At 41.1% G+C, this 15,796-nt stretch overlaps 1 protein-coding gene and 1 non-coding gene across 2 annotated transcripts in view; both read left to right on the forward strand.

The window, feature by feature from the left end:
• Positions 1-399: 399 nt before the first annotated feature.
• Positions 400-15,796, forward strand: part of DCP1A (decapping mRNA 1A) — a 63,012-nt gene continuing 47,615 nt past the window's right edge. Inside the window, exons 1-3 of the mRNA XM_002813633.6 lie at positions 400-1,256; positions 3,709-3,749; positions 6,377-6,504. Of these exons, the coding sequence (XP_002813679.4) occupies positions 1,122-1,256; positions 3,709-3,749; positions 6,377-6,504 (304 nt within the window). The 5' untranslated portion in view covers positions 400-1,121. The remainder of the gene's footprint in view (positions 1,257-3,708; positions 3,750-6,376; positions 6,505-15,796) is intronic.
• On the forward strand, positions 15,457-15,525 carry LOC112132891 (small nucleolar RNA SNORD38). Its single transcript, XR_002914593.1, has one exon. It is a non-coding gene; the product is annotated as a small nucleolar RNA SNORD38 (small nucleolar RNA).

Below are 15,796 nucleotides of genomic sequence, written 5' to 3' on the forward strand. Positions count from 1 at the left end.
CCACCTAATTGGGAGGCTGAGGCAGGAGAATCGCTTGAACCCTGGAGGCAGAGGTTGCAGTGAGCTTGAGATTGCGCCACTGCACTCCTGTCTGGGCAACAGAGCAAGACTCCGTTTCAAAAAGAAAAAAAGAAAAGGGCCGGGCGCGGTGGCTCAAGCCTGTAATCTCAGCACTTTGGGAGGCAGAGGCGGGTGGATCACCTGAGGTCAGGAGTTCGAGACTAGCCTGGCCAACATGGCGAAACCCCGTCTCTACTAAAAACACAAAAATTATCAGGGCATGGTGGCGCGCCCCTGTAATCCCAGCTACTCGGGACGCTGAGACGGGAGAATCGCTTGAACCTTGGAGGCGGAGGTTGCAGTGAGTCGAGATCGTGCCACTGCACTTCAGCCTGGGCGACAAGAGTGAAACTCCGTCTCAAAAAAAAGAAAAAAAAGAAAAAAAAATCCACCTGTACCTTCTGCTAATCAGTATATATATTCAAGGCAACTTGAATCTATGCTTCTGGATTGCAATCCTCAAGCTTGGCCCAAATAAACTCTCTGCTTGCATTTATTTTGCCCCAGAGTCTTCTTCCTTTTAGGTCGACATAACCATATCTGATACCTAGGGTAATTTTCTGGGCTTCTCGCCTCTCCCTTTCTCCCATGCTTTTCTGTGCTCTCTAAACGGGCCCGGTAGAGTCCCGCATTTCCACATTCCACAGAGATGTTTTCCTTCTGTGGCCCCGGGCCCTGCCAGACAGCGCACCGCGAGGCCAGCACTTCGGCGGTCTCCAACCTTTGCCTGGAAAGAGCTCAGCAGGCGAGCTAGAGGCCAGATCCCAAGACCCAGTTGTTTTGCTCAGGGAAAGGAACCGCCGGGGCTCCAGCCTGCAAGGTCCACTGCGCAGCCTTGGACACCGCCCCACATCGTAGGGCCCTGGACCCTGACAACGCCGGAACCCGGCGACCGGAGCGTGCGCGCGGCGGACCAGAATGGCTGACGTACCGCCCTGCCGCGAGGCCCGCGTAGAGGCGGAAGTTGAGGGGACTGACGCAGATGCGGGAACTTTGCCTCGATGGCACTTTCCTGTCCGTGACTCCGCCCCCGCCAGAGGGGCTAGGCTCCGGGATTCAAGATGGAGGCTCTGAGTAGAGCTGGGCAGGAGATGAGCCTGGCGGCCCTGAAGCAGCACGACCCCTATATCACCAGCATCGCAGACCTCACGGGCCAGGTCGCTCTGTACACCTTCTGCCCCAAAGCCAACCAGTGGGTGAGTGCCGCCTGGCTCTGAGGACGGCCACCCGGCCGCTGCCGTCTCTTAAAGGGGCCGCGCGGGTTGCTGTGGGGTGGGGGACACAGCAAGAGGCCAGGGCGGTGGAGACGAGGCCAGGGTCTGGCGAAGAGCCCAGCCAGAGCCTGCGGGGTGTCGGATCCGCCTGGGATTGGGGGATAGGAGTGAGAGAAGTGGCTCGAGACATCCCAAGGAAAAGCCAGTGGAGGAGAGGATTGGAGCAGAATCAGTCCCTTGGCGTTGGGTCTGGGGACGTGGGCGACCTGCCTTCTTTGCAGAAACATTGAGGGTTCTGAGACCGGTGGGGTCAAAAGGGTGTCTGAAAGCTTGTGTTTGAGGCTTTGCGGATTATTAGATAAATTACATGTACATTATCTATAAAATAAACACTCCTCCTCTCCCCCTGGCAAACGTAAATGAGAGCCCCTTTCGCAGAGGTCATTTGGGTTTAAAGTTTACAATCCAATTAGTTTCGATTCTTGGAAGGGGGGGTGGGTGGGTCCGGCTTTAATCAAACTACACAGAGTTTCGGAAAAGCTTCCAAGGCACTTAGGAAAAGGGCTTCCGTGTTCACTGGATCCCCGAAGACCTTTGTACAAACAAGAGAGACCCTGTAAATGTGTTTTGTTCCGTCTATGATGCTGGTGATGTCATCTCTGAATGCTCCCCTCGGACTCAGTACTTTCTGGCTTTCGTGCACTGGAGAGGGTCCGAAAAGTTACAGTCTGTTTACTGATTCTTGTTAGCCCCTGCTTGAAGCTTTGTTAGTTGTTTAAAAAGCATAATTTCCCACTTTCTTGTAGTTGACCCTTCCTAATTAACTCATTCAGCTACAGGCTTTACACTTAGAAAGTAATACGTAAATGCTTGTTGGATTGAATTCACCAATGACTGGAGTTCACATTTCAGTAAGATACGAAATCCTTAAACTAACAGAGAACTCTGGAAGATGACCGTAGTGTGTTGTTTACCCTATAATACAGATGCATAGATTATTTTTATCAGTAATTTATCGAAAATCATTTGGCATTTATGAACAGTTAATTCAGACGAAGAGTTTTTATAATCACGTTGTTTATCTTTGCCTCCTGGAAGAGAAGGAGATATGGGAAGCCACAAGGAATAAAATTGTAGATTGTTTTTTAAATGTAGCTATTTTAGACATTGCCTTAGTTTGAAATTTTATGAATCTTTTTTCTTTTCTTGGCCTATATATAAATTTGTGAAATATGGATTGCAGACAAATGGTGAAGACTTGGGGCTAGGACTTTTTACTAAAGAGTTTTTCTAGTTTTTCACAAAGTCTTTCAATATTTTAAAAGTTTACATTGTGGAGTTCTGTTTTAAATATGAAATACAAGCTATAATAACCTGAATTGAAAAATAAGCTGCTACTGTTTATTTGGATCCTGGCACATAGAGCATGACAAAAATCTTTTCCCTCTTTATTATTTTACAGTGAGTTGTAATTTTGCATGACGTTTTTTGGTGGGCAAATTTTCTTTTACTGTAAGACAGTTGATTACCAATTTCTTATAGTAATAACCTAACATTTTAAAGGTAAGAAAAAGCCTCTGAATCCTTAGGAAGGAAAATAATGATATTTAAGCTAGGGTAGTACTTCTGGAAGAAATCAAGATGATCAATTTTCTAAATTTTTTAATCCCAACACATTCAATATATGACTAACATTTAAAATGTTAATAATGTGTTGATTACAGTAAAATATTTAGGTCCATTGTAGGCTGTAAATTGCAGACTAATAAGCTTATTTATTTTTTAAAAAACACTGAACTGTGTTTAAAACCTAAATACACTCTTGTCACAGAAAATGAACTATGGTAAAGGCCTCCAATAATTACACTGAGGCAGGGTATACTTTCAGTATTCATGATTCTTCAAGTTCTAAAAATAACAAGCTGATTTTGTTTGGTAGTAATTCTTAACCACAAAATTTGCTAGTTGTGAAAATGTACAAAAACTCCCCAGTGATGAAACAAAGTATCCCATAAGAAAATTTCGTTCCTTTCCTTTTTAAAAATTAACTTGGATAAACTTAAAAGAGAAGAAATTGCAGTATACAGGACCTTAGCTTTAAAGTTAAGAAATCTGGCTAAAACATTTTAGCTATAAAAAGTGAAGGTTTATTCTATGATTTTCTCCTTTACTAATTGAAAAAGAAAAATGCTGCAGATACAGATATGTTGCTGGATTAAACATTGCATATGCTTATGCACTGAAAGGATATATTAGAAATGGTAACCACAATTTGTGGAATGAGAGGGAGACTTTACCTGTTCAAAAGTGGTTAATTTTATAATAAATGAAATGAAACAAGTTGGTCTTCAACGTGAAGCATTACTTCTCCATTGGGACTATTTGGGGTCTGATTATGGGGAAAAAAAACTAATTGAGTCATTGTCTTTCATAGGAGAAGACTGATATAGAAGGGACCTTATTTGTATATCGAAGGTAAGTTTTTAAAATATGTATATTTGTTTTTAACAGTCTAGTGGTGAACAATGTCAGACGGTTCAGTTCTCTTGTACATTTGTCTTTGGAACCTTCCTGCCAGTACCCTTGAAGTTTTCATCTTTCCCTAGCTGTGAAATCTTAACCAGGTTCTTTCTTTTCTCTGAGCCTTTCTGTGATTCAGAATAAACTGAACTAGAATTTATATTACCAGCCTAGCAAAGCAGTTTCAAAATAATAATGATTGAGTCTAAAACGGATGCCTGCCTCTCTCTCCCTACCCCCATATTAGAAAGAAAAAAAAAGATATATATTTGGGGAAACGACAATACATACATAGACTAGCTCTGTAAAATAATGTTATTGAGAGGTCGATCCCTCTGTTCTTTCATTACTACATGAGTGGTTGTCTTTTATGACTGGTTCTGTCCTCTTTCCCAACCCACAGAAGTTCTAGATTATGTACAGTGTCTTATTTGAGAGTTCTTTAGAAAGTTTGGATTATTCATGATGGTGTATTTTTTATTTTTAACTTATTCAAAAATTCATTATCTTTAAGATTGGTTTGCAAATTGCAACTTTTTTGTTAGGCAGCTTTTGGGGCCTAAAGACAACTGACAGTATATGATAGTCATGGGGTACTTGTTTTCCTGGATTCCTCTAAGGTCTTACTCTGACAGGGGCAGGTTCCTTCCCTTGTTTTCTAAAGCTTAGGGAGTCAGCAGGAGTTATCAATGATATCTGGTCTTTTCTCTTTTTTTTTGTATTGAGTTGCCTTTTAAGGATTGCCTTTCTGCATTGATGCCAATTTAAAAGAATTTGTCAAATACTCTTCTAAATTTTGATACAAAGCTTTGAGATCTTGTCTAAATGCACTCATTTTTTTCTTCTTTTAAGTGTAATTCTTTGATATTTGTACACCAAGCTCTTTTTTCTTAGACACTTTGTTTGTTCCCTGCTATTCATCTTTCTCCTTTTAAAAAGGAAGGGATCGGCCAGGCGCGGTGGCTCACGCCTGTAATCCCACCACTTTGGGAGGCCGAGGTGGGCGAATCACGAGGTCAGCGGATCAAGACCATCCTGGCTAACATGGTGAAACACCGTCTCTACTAAAAATACAAAAAATTAGCTGGGCATGTTGGCAGGCACCTGTAGTCCCAGCTACTTGAGAGGCTGAGGCAGGAGAATAGCGTGAACCCAGGAGGCGGAGCTTGCAGTGAGCCGAGGTCGTGCCACTGCACTCCAGCCTGGGTGACAGAGCGAGACTCTGTCTCATAAAAAATAAATAAATTAATAGGAAGGGATCTTTACCCTCACTCCCTTCATTACTCTTCATTAGCAATATAAATCTCTAGAAACTCTGTTATTAGAACCTTAGTTTCTATGATATTTGGAAAAAGTACTTTACTGGCTTTATTGTTATCCTACAGAGGCACTGATTGTAGAAAGTAGGAGATTTAGTGTAGTGGGTGGCTGGATTTAATACAATTCACGGAGGCTTATATGGTACTGATTCTAATTAAAGGAGATGCAAGAAACTGTGTTTGGAAAATGTGAGACTATTTTGTGGACCTTGGATAAAGGTATACCAGGATGTCAGACTATCACTTTGCAGCAATTACTTCATATAGTAGAAGCTTGGATTTGGAGTCAAAAAACCTGAAACTGAATCCTAGTTATATTTGTAACTCATTATTTGTGTGACCTCAGGCATAGGCCTTAATCATTCAAAGCTTGTCTCCTAATCTATAGAATAGTGTTCTGTTAACACCCCGGCTATATCGTAGAGAAACAAATGAAAAACTGTGAAGTGTTAGGTACATGTGAAGAGTAAAGGATCATGTACCGAATCCCTCTGATACGGGAACCAAGGATGTTTCCTATTGTAGGATTCAAGGCATTTTCCGTCTAACTCAGGAGCACTATGTAAATATCTATTTGGTGCAAGAAAAACATTGTTGTAATGATGGGCAGCCATTATAGCCAATCCAATTGAATGATATTTCATTCAGCAACTGTGTATCTATCTTGGGATATATGTGTGAAAAAAGTAAGACAAAAGCTCCGTTTGCATGGGGCTTACATCCTAGTGGGGGGAGGACAATAAATATTAAAAATAAGTGGTATGGATAAAAGAGGAAGGTTAGCGGTATTGAGCTTGGGAGCATTAAAAAGGATAGTTCAAGTAGGCCTCATGAAAAAGGTGACATCTGAACAAAGGCTTGGAGATGAGATAGCTGTGCAGCTTCTGGGGCAGTAATCCAGAAAGAAGTCTTTAGGTAGAAGCACACATGCAGAGAGAGTGGCAAGGAGCCCAGTGTGGCTGGAGAGTAGGAGCTGGAGAAGAGCCATAGGAAATGAAGTCAGAGCGGGGAGTACATCAGGTGGGGCCTTGGTGGCCTCAGTAAGGACTTTGGCCTTTACTCTGAGAGACTGTCTTTGGAGACTTCTCGTCAGAGGAGGAGTATGATCTGACTTAAATTTTTTGTTTACAGGTGTAAGTGCTGATAATATTGTATAATGTTCTAATGTATTCTTTTTTGAAATGAAAATAAAGTACATAGTAGATAACATTTCTACAGATTAAATGGTAACTACATATTTTTTTTTCTTCTATTAAATCTAAGGTCAGCTTCCCCTTACCATGGTTTTACCATTGTGAATCGACTAAATATGCACAATCTAGTTGAACCAGTGAATAAAGATTTGGAATTTCAGCTCCATGAACCATTTCTTCTGTATAGAAATGCAAGCTGTGAGTATATCTGTTTTATTATAGTTATTACATTTAAAATTGAGTGACTTTAATTTCTGTCAATCCATTATTTAGGAAGTTTCAAATTACAAAACAAAATATGGTCTCTATTATTATAAATGAGTCTGTTAGAAAGATCAAACCTTTTAAACTGGGCTCTGAGGCCAGATGTGGTGGCTCATGCCTATAATCCCAGCACTTTGGGAGGCCGAGGAGGGCAGATCACTTGAGGTCAGGAGTTCAAGACCAGCCAGGCCAACATGGTGAAACCCCGTCTCTACTAAAAATACAGAAAAAAATTAGCCGGGCTTGGTGGCGGGCGCCTGTAATCACTTGAACCTGGGAGGTGGAGGTTGCAGTGAGCTGAGATCGCACCGCTGTACTCCAGCCTGGGCAACAGAATGAGACTGTGTCTCAAAAAAATAAATAAATAAACTGGGCTCTGAAACTGGAAACATTCTTTTGTATGTAATTTAGTTTACTATTTCATTTAATAGCACTACATTTCTGTTGTTGGTTTATTAAAATAAGGTTTATGCCTTTGTTTTTTTGCAGCTGTGGACCATCAGCTGCCCATGTCCCTAAGCAACAGAACTTAGTTTGGGACACACAGGATGGGAACAGATACAGATAATTCTTTCCACAAAGAAAGTATTATTAGTATTAGTATTATTATTATTTTCTTTTTTTTGAGACGGAGTCTTGCTCTGTTGCCCAGGCTGGAGTGCAGTGGTGCGATCTAGGCTCACTGCAAGCTCCGCCTCCCGGGTTCACGCCATTCTCCTGGCTCAGCCTCCCAAGTAGCTGGGACTACGGGCACAAATAAGTGTTGGGATTACAGGCGTGAGCCACTGCACCCGGCCAGAAAAATATTGTTTTTGCCCAGAATAGTGGCGGTGGGTTGTTGTTTTTTTTTTTTAAGATATTTATTACTTTTTCTACTTTATTTTGTCTGAATATGTTTCTAAGTAAGGTTTTTCTATCTGTTTATTTAATTGAGTGTCTACTGGTTACCAGCACTGAGCCAAGAGCTATGGTGCTTTAATGTTAACGATACAGTTACCTGTGTGGTGTAAGCAGGCAGTTAAGTCAACTGAGACTCAGAGATGCATAACTATTACCCTGTTGGAGAGTTAGGATTATGACTCTTCTTTTGCTTTTTAGTCCAGGGTTCTTTCGGGCATTTTTACAGTCTCTGGTAACGATTGGATGTAGTCAGCAAAGCTAGAGTGGCCCTTCCAAGAAACTACAGTACTAAAAAATATCCTTGATTCCAGTATGTTAGTATGGATATTGAAGGTATGGGTGTTTGAGGACAGTTTGTTGGACATTGACTATAGGGATATGAAAACTGGTTATGGTAACAATGATTGTGCTCTAATTAGCCTCTAAGGATATAGTTGGAGAAATGTTGCTTCTAACTTAAAAAGTAAAAGTTAATGTGTTTGAATTTCACTTGGCCAGGAGGTAATTGGTCTTGGGGTATGTCTTCAGTATAAAATAGAAAAAGTTACTAAAAATTATACACCTCTTAATTCCCTGAATGAGAAGTAACAAGGCCTATTTTAAAGCTAGAAACCCCCAAGTTCTTTTCCGTAGCACACTTTTAAGTATAAGTGAAACAGGTTCTGTCTTTTGACTTCTCAGTAAACTATTTGTCCAGGTAATTACCTCTCAGATTTTAAATTCTGTGGACATATTAGACATGCTTTGTAATAGCTATAAGTTCAGATGGATTTATTTAAACTAATGTTAACAATATAATTATTTCAGATTGCTCTTTTCTTTATACTGAATATTCCATTAAAGGGAAAATTCGGCTGGGCACAGTGGCTCACGCCTGCAATCCCAGGACTTTGGGAGACCAAGGCAAGCAGATTGCTTGAGCCCAGGAGTTTGAGACCAGCTTGGGCAACATGTCAAAACCCCCTCTCCACAAAAAAAATAGAAAAATTAGCCAGGTGTGGTGGCACACACTTGTAGTCCCAGCTACCCAGGAGGCTGAGGTGGGAAAGTCGCTTGAATCCAGGAGGCCGTCGAGGCTGCAGTGAGCCATGATTGCGCCACTGCACTCCAGCCTGGGCAACAGAGCAAGATCCTGTCTCAAAAAATGAAAAGAGGGTGGGAGAAATTCTGCAAAGGAATACGGATCCAATTTTTTTTTTTAAGTGAAATAGGCTTAATTCTGCCTGGAAACTTAATCTAGCCATCACTCCTAAGTGGTTTGGTTATTAAAGTAGTCAGTAGGGAAGGTTATCCAGACCCAGTTACCATTTAGCATAAACCTGAGATGAATTGTATTATATTTTTTTCACAAGGCAAAAGTCCTGTGAAATTGAAAGTGTGACATAACACAAATGTAATTGAACCATGAATAACCAGAAGCTAACTAATCAGAGCTTCAGTCATCTGGAAATATTTTTATAGTTCGTGTGTGGAAGAAATGAAGGCAAATTATAAGAAAACAAGCTAATACTAGGTTTTACTTTCTGAAAATCAAGCAGATATCCAGAGAATAACCTGGGGTCAGCATTAAAATGTCAATATTTTATAACTTTAACTCCACTGTAGTATCATAGGTTAAATTGTTATAATGAGACCTAAAATCATCAGGAGTATTTACTATGTTAACTAGAACATTCTTGGGGAGAAAGTGAACTAACGCATTTTACTTTAGGAAATTTTCAACTGATTGAAACAAAAGTTTTCTTAGTTGAACAGAAAACTCACTTAACCAGGTCATTTCATTAGGGAAAGTATTTAAAGGAATAGCTGTATTGGGGAGAAGTGATAAGACAACAGAAAATGATTTTGTGAGTGTTAAGGCCTCTCTTGAGTGTGTGATTTGTCTACCTAGTCTTAAAAGTGGAAAATAGTCTTGTCAGGTCAGCGAGCTATTAAGTTGTTTAGGGATTTGTTCTTTAAATAAAAAGTTAGTATCTGATTATGCATACAGGTAATTATACCTGATTCTATAGCTGCTCTTCTGCCATTCTCTTGTGGGAAATACCATCAAGACACCTGACCCATTTAACTCAAGTTACACCTTCATATCCATCTTCTTTCATTCAAATTAATTTTTGGAGTTAATGTACTAGAACAGTAAACCATAACTTTTTTTCAGTTCTAAGTTGTTTTATTTATTTTTAAGAGTTTTTCTTTCTTTTTTTTTTTTTTTTTTTTTTGAGATGGAGTCTTGCTCTGTCACCCAGGCTGGAGTGCAGTGGCATGATCTCGGCTCACTGCAAGCTCTGCCTCCCAGGTTCATGCCATTCTCGTGCCTCAGCCTCCCAAGTAGCTGGGACTACAGGCGCCCGCCACCACGCCCGGCTAATTTTTTCTATTTTTAGTAGAGACGGGGTTTCACCTGTTAGCTAGGATGGTCTCGATCTCCTGACCTCGTGATCCGCCCGCCTCGGCCTCCCAAAGTGCTGGGATTACAGGTGTGAGCCACCGCGCCCAGCCAAGAGTTTTTCTTTGTAAAACATGCCCATCTACACCCACCCCACCCCTCAAGAAAAAGATAAAATCTTACAGAGAAAATTCTTACACTGACTAAGGGCTTAGGCTTGGTGATTCTCTTAAATCTTTGTGGGGTGGTGGTGGTGGTGGTGGTGGTGCTGGTGGTGGTGGTGGTGGTGGTGGTGGTGGTCGTGGTTGTTTTCAAAAGACAAGTTCTCACTGTGTTGCCCAGGCTGGTCTTGAATTCCTGGGCTCAAGCAGTTCTCCCGCCTCAGCCTCCCAAAGTGCTGGCATGAGCCACCATGTCCAGCCTCTTGAATCTTTTGGGAACAGTGTATTTTTATTCTGTGCAAGGGCCTTTTGGCAGCCACAAGACCCCAATGGGACTGCAATGAAGAATGGAGAGGTTATAAATTCTGGAGTTATTGAGTAGTAGTGGTATTTCTAGCACCTTATTTCTGATCCTCAACTTACAGGTTAAGAAAACAAGAGGCTCAGAGTTGTTTAGGAACCTGCTCGAGATTCACAAAGGTAATAAGTGACAGATGGAGAATTTAAGAGTAGGTCTTTCGGGCTTCAAGGCCAGTGTTCTTTCCACTCTACTGTAACAATAAAATTACTTCATCAATCCATATTCTAGAGCAGTGCTATCCACTAAAACTTTGCAATCAGGGAAAATGACAGTTCCATGTCAGCACTGTCCCATATAGTAGCCTGAAATGTGGCTAGGGCAAATGAAGAACACTTCTTTTTAGTTTATTTAATTTAATCTATTAGAATTTGCGTGGCTGTATGTGCTGGCAGCTGCCATACTGTACAGTGGAAGTCTCAGCATAAGTTCATGTGCTAACATGCTCTTTGTTGTGCCATACCTGAATCAAACAACTACTTGGGAAGCTTTGTATTAGATTTTTATGTGTCCTATTTAGTCATTCCTTTTTGAAACTTACAAATGATTTCTAGATACAAAAGCTGCAGAATATATCCCTGAGGGTGGCTTTGCCATGGTAACACTCTTTTGGCATGGAATTTAGTTTGCAGATAAGAATTCTATTCTGGGCTTTGCCTTACTGACTACAACCTTGGCTAAATCATTTAAACCACTGATTTGACCTATTTATCTTAAAAGGCCAGCATGAAAGTAAGGTATTTTGTTAGGCATTTACAAATACAAAATATCGTAGACTGTGTCTCCATTCTAGACTCAACAAATGATTTCATTAGTGAACGAATCCTAGGGACATCAGTGTTATCCACACCCGGCCTATTCAGGTTCTCTTATAACGCAGGCCTGTGATATGCTTCTTCCTATCCCTTCTGGTAGTACCATGCACGAGCTGCAGGCTCTTTTGTCTCTTTACAAGTATGATTTTCAAATGTTGTAGGGGCCGTTACTAGAAAGCCTGAGGTATACATTGGAAAAATATATATATTAAAAATGAGAAGTCTTGGCCAGGTGTGGTGGCTCACGCCTGTATCCTAGCACTTTGGGAGGCCGAGGTGGGTGGATCACCTGAGGTCAGGAGTTCAAGACCAACCTGGCCAACATGGCGAAACCCCATCTCTACTAAAAATACAAAAAAAATTAGCCGGACATGGTGGTGCACGCCTGTAGTCCCAGCTACTTGGGAGGCTAGGCAGGAGAATCGCTTGAACCCAGGCAGCGAAAGTTGCAGTGAGCCTAGATGGCCCCATGGCACTCCAGCCTGGGAGACAGAGCAAGACTCCATCTCAATTAATAAATAAATAAATAAATAAATAAATCTGGGCTTTGGGTTAGAAGGAAGATGTCTTCCTGAAAAATAACCATGGGCCTTCCCTCATACAAATTTAAGGTTCAAGTTGTACCATTCATTTAGTATCATTTCTTACCCAGGTCAAGAAATTAACATAAAATTAATCATCAGCTGGTGATTACACTAGGGCATCTGGCAGAAGCAAATGTAGATCCCTTCTGGCAAGATACGTTCTTAGCCCAGGTTGCCCAGGAATATCAGACATGTCTCATGGTCTAAAATTACTAAATATACAAGGAAATGCTTTGCAGTGAATGAAAGGTAGCATACAACAAACAGCAGGATTATACAACCCTTCCCAAAGACTTTAGTTCATGGAAACTAGAGACTCTAATGGATGTAAATAACCAGATACAGATTATAAAATAAAGTAAAAAGAAGGAACAGCAAATGTGGAAAAAGAATAAAGGCCCTGCGCGGTGGCTCACGCCTGAAATCCCAGCACTTTGGGAGCCGAGGCAGGTGGATCACCTGAGGTCAAGAGTTCGAGACCAGCCTGCCCAACATGGTGAAACCCCATCTCTACTATAAATACAAAAAATTAGCCTGGCGTGGTGGCAGACGCCTGTAATCCCAGCTACTCGGGAGAGACTGAGTCAGGAGAATCGTTTGAAGCCGGGAGGCAGAGGTTGTAGTGAGCCAAGATCACGCCACTGCACTCCAGCCTGGGCAACAAGAGCTAAACTCCATCTCAAAAAGAAAAGAGTAAAATGCTGCCAGGCACAGTGGCTCACACTTGTAGTCCCAGCACTTTGGGAGGCCAAGGTGAACAGATCACTTGAGCCCAGGAGTTCAAGACCAGCATGAGCAGCATGAGCAGCATGGCGAAACCCTGTCTCTATAAAAAATACAAAAAATTAGCCGGGTGGACCTGGGAGGTTGAGGTGGGAGAATCACCTGAGCCTGCGAGGTTGAGGCTGCAGTGAGCCATGATCACGCCACTGCGCTCCAGCCTGGGTGATAGAGTGAGACCCTGTCTCAAAAAATAAAAGAATAAAAAAGAATTAAATGCTATAAAAAAAAAGGAAGATTTGAAAAATAGCCGAGTAGAACTAATAGAAATTAAAATTTTAATTGAAAGACACTCTCTACTTGGATTCAACAGTTAATTGGTAATAGCTGAAAAGAATTGGTGAGCTAGAAGATATATCTGAGGAAATCCAGAATGTATCCAAAAAAAGGACAAAATGGAAATATGACAGTGATTAGAATTATAAACTGTAACATTTGATGGATAAGAATTTCAGAATGATAAAGTAGATTTGTAGAGAGGCAATATTTGAAGAGTTGATGACTGGGAATTTTCCAGAATCCATAAAAGACATAAATCTCAGATTTAAACAACAGAATGAGCTCCAAGCATAAAACATAAAAATATAGCCGGACGCTATGGCTCACGCCTGTAATCCCAGCACTTTGGGAGGCCTAGGCAGGCAGATCACTTGAGGTCAGGAGTTCGAGACCAGTCTGGCCAACATGGTGAAACCCCATCTCTACTAAAAATACAAAAATTAGCTGGGCCTGGTGGCGGACACCTGTAATTCCAGCTACTCAGGAGGCTGAGGCAGGAAAATCGCTTGAACCTGGGAGGTGGAGGTTGCAGTGAGCCGGGATCATGCCACTGCACTCCAGCCTAGGTGACAGAGTGAGACTCTGTCTCAAAAAAAAAAAAATATATATATATATATACACACACACACACGCACGCACACACACACACACACCCAGACACATTCTGATGAGATATCAAAGGCAGAGACAGAAGCAACCAAAGGTTACTCAAGATTGAGTGTTTACAAAGGAACACCAGTTAGACTGACAGCATGTTCTTTAGTTGCAGCTACTAAATTTAGAAGACAAAAGAATAATATATTCAGAGGACTGAAGAAAAAAACAACCAATAATTCAGTAATCCAAGAGAACAAAATAAAGATACTTTTCAACAAAAACAACAGCAGTTGTCTCCCCAGATTCTTGCTGTAGGAGCTCCCACAGCAGTGTTGTCAGTGCAGTAGCCACATGTGTCTATTGAGCATTTGCAGCGCGTGACTGGTAAAAGCAGACAACTGGTTTTTCTCTTTCTTACAGCCAAATGCTCCACAGTATAACCTGATTAATTGAAAATATTAAGATACAGGCTTGTGGTACCATCAAGCTCTATGAAATTGGTTCTGGCTTTTAATGATTTTATTTTGTAAAAAGCAGTAACAAACTAGAAGCTGTTCAAACCTAAGCATTCCAAGATTGTGATGACGGCAGATAAATTGATTAATGAGGTTTTGTGTATTCAAAAGATTCCACTGCAGAACATAAATAGGATATCTTAGCTTTCAAACCAATAAAAACCAGGAAGTGGGAAAAAAGTAAATAGAAACCATGGGAAAAAGAAAGCCCAAAATAAAATGGCAGAAATCAATCAATTTAGAACAAATGTTAAGTGAACTAAACTTGCCAGTTAAAAGACTCAGATTGGATAAACATATAGAATTTGCCTACATACTGTTTTAATATTTTTAATTATTTTTATCTATTTATTTATTTTTTAGAGGTAGGTCTCGCTGTGACACCCAGGCTGGAGTGCAGTAACACACCATCATGGCTCTCTGCAGCCTCAACCTCTGAGGCTTGAGTGATCCTTCCATTTCAGCCTCCCAAATGGCTGGGACCACAAGTGCACCCCACCACTCCCGGCTAATACGTTTTTATTTTTTGTAGAGACAAGGTCTCTCTATATTGTCCAGGCTGGTCTCAAGCTCCTGGGCTCAAGCAATCCTCCTATCTTGGCCTCCCAAAGTGCTGGATTACAGGTGTGAGCCACAGCACTGGCCCTGTATGCTGTTTTCAAGAAACTCTAAAAACTCTAAGATCTGGAAGGTTTGAAAGTAAGCAATAGAATGAGATTTATCAGGCAGCTATCAAGCAAAAAAGGCTGGTGTCTCTGTGTGAGTGATACACGGTAAACTGTAAAGCAAAAAGCATCATTAGGGATAAAAGTTACCACATAATGATGAAAGGAATAAGTGACCTAGAAGATAAAATAATTTTGAATGATATATACTTAGTATATGTCAGAATTGCAAACTGAATGTTAAAAATCCCTAATTATAATGACAGATTTTAATAAGCCACTTTAGTAATTGACAGATAAAGCAGACAAATTTTTTTTTTTTTAAGAGTTGAGGTTTTGCTTTATTGCCTAGGCTAGTCTCGACCTCCCGGCCACAAGTGATCCTCCCACCTTGGCCTCCCAAAGTGCTAGGATTACAGGTGTGACCCACCACATCTGGCCACAGACAGTAAAGTTATTGGGTAGTTGAACAATACAGTGAACAAACATCATATGATGGACATATAAAAAACCCTGCTGGCCAGGCGCAGTGGCTCACTCCTATAATCCCAGTACTTTGGGAGGCCAAGGAGGATGGATCACGAGGTCAGGAGTTCAAGACCAGCCTGCCCAAGATGGTGAAAACCTGTCTTTACTAAAAATACAAAAAAAAAATTAGCCAGTCATGGTGGCTGGCGCCTGTAAGCCCAGCTACTCAGGAGGCTGAGGCAGAGAATTGCCTAAACTCGGGAGGCAGAGGTTGCAGTGAGCCAAGATCACACTACTGCACTCCAGCCTGGGCAACAGAGCGAGACTCCATCTCAAAAAAAAAAAACAAAAAAACAAAAAAAACCAAAACCCTGCTGCTCTCAGTGATGAAAATTTTGTCCAGTTCTGCTACTGACATTAAGTGATGATAAAGTCTGTCTGAGGAGAAAAACAAAAAATCCTACTTCTAGCAATTACAGAATTTGCATTTTTTTCAAGTATATATTAGAGGTTTATAAAAATTGCCACATATAGGCCATTCAGCCAAAGAATTTAGGGAGGAAAATAGGGAAATCTGAGTAAAGTTGAAGGAAAATAGTAGAAATTAATTGCAAAAAGTAAAAATTTCTTTTTTTTTTTTGAAATAGAGTCTTGCTTTGTCGCCCAGGCTGGAGTGCAGTGGCGCGATCTAGGCTCACTGCAAGCTCCACCTCCCGGG

Source organism: Pongo abelii, chromosome 2 (genome assembly GCF_028885655.2).
Source record: "Pongo abelii isolate AG06213 chromosome 2, NHGRI_mPonAbe1-v2.0_pri, whole genome shotgun sequence".
NCBI classification, from domain to species: domain Eukaryota; kingdom Metazoa; phylum Chordata; class Mammalia; order Primates; family Hominidae; genus Pongo; species Pongo abelii.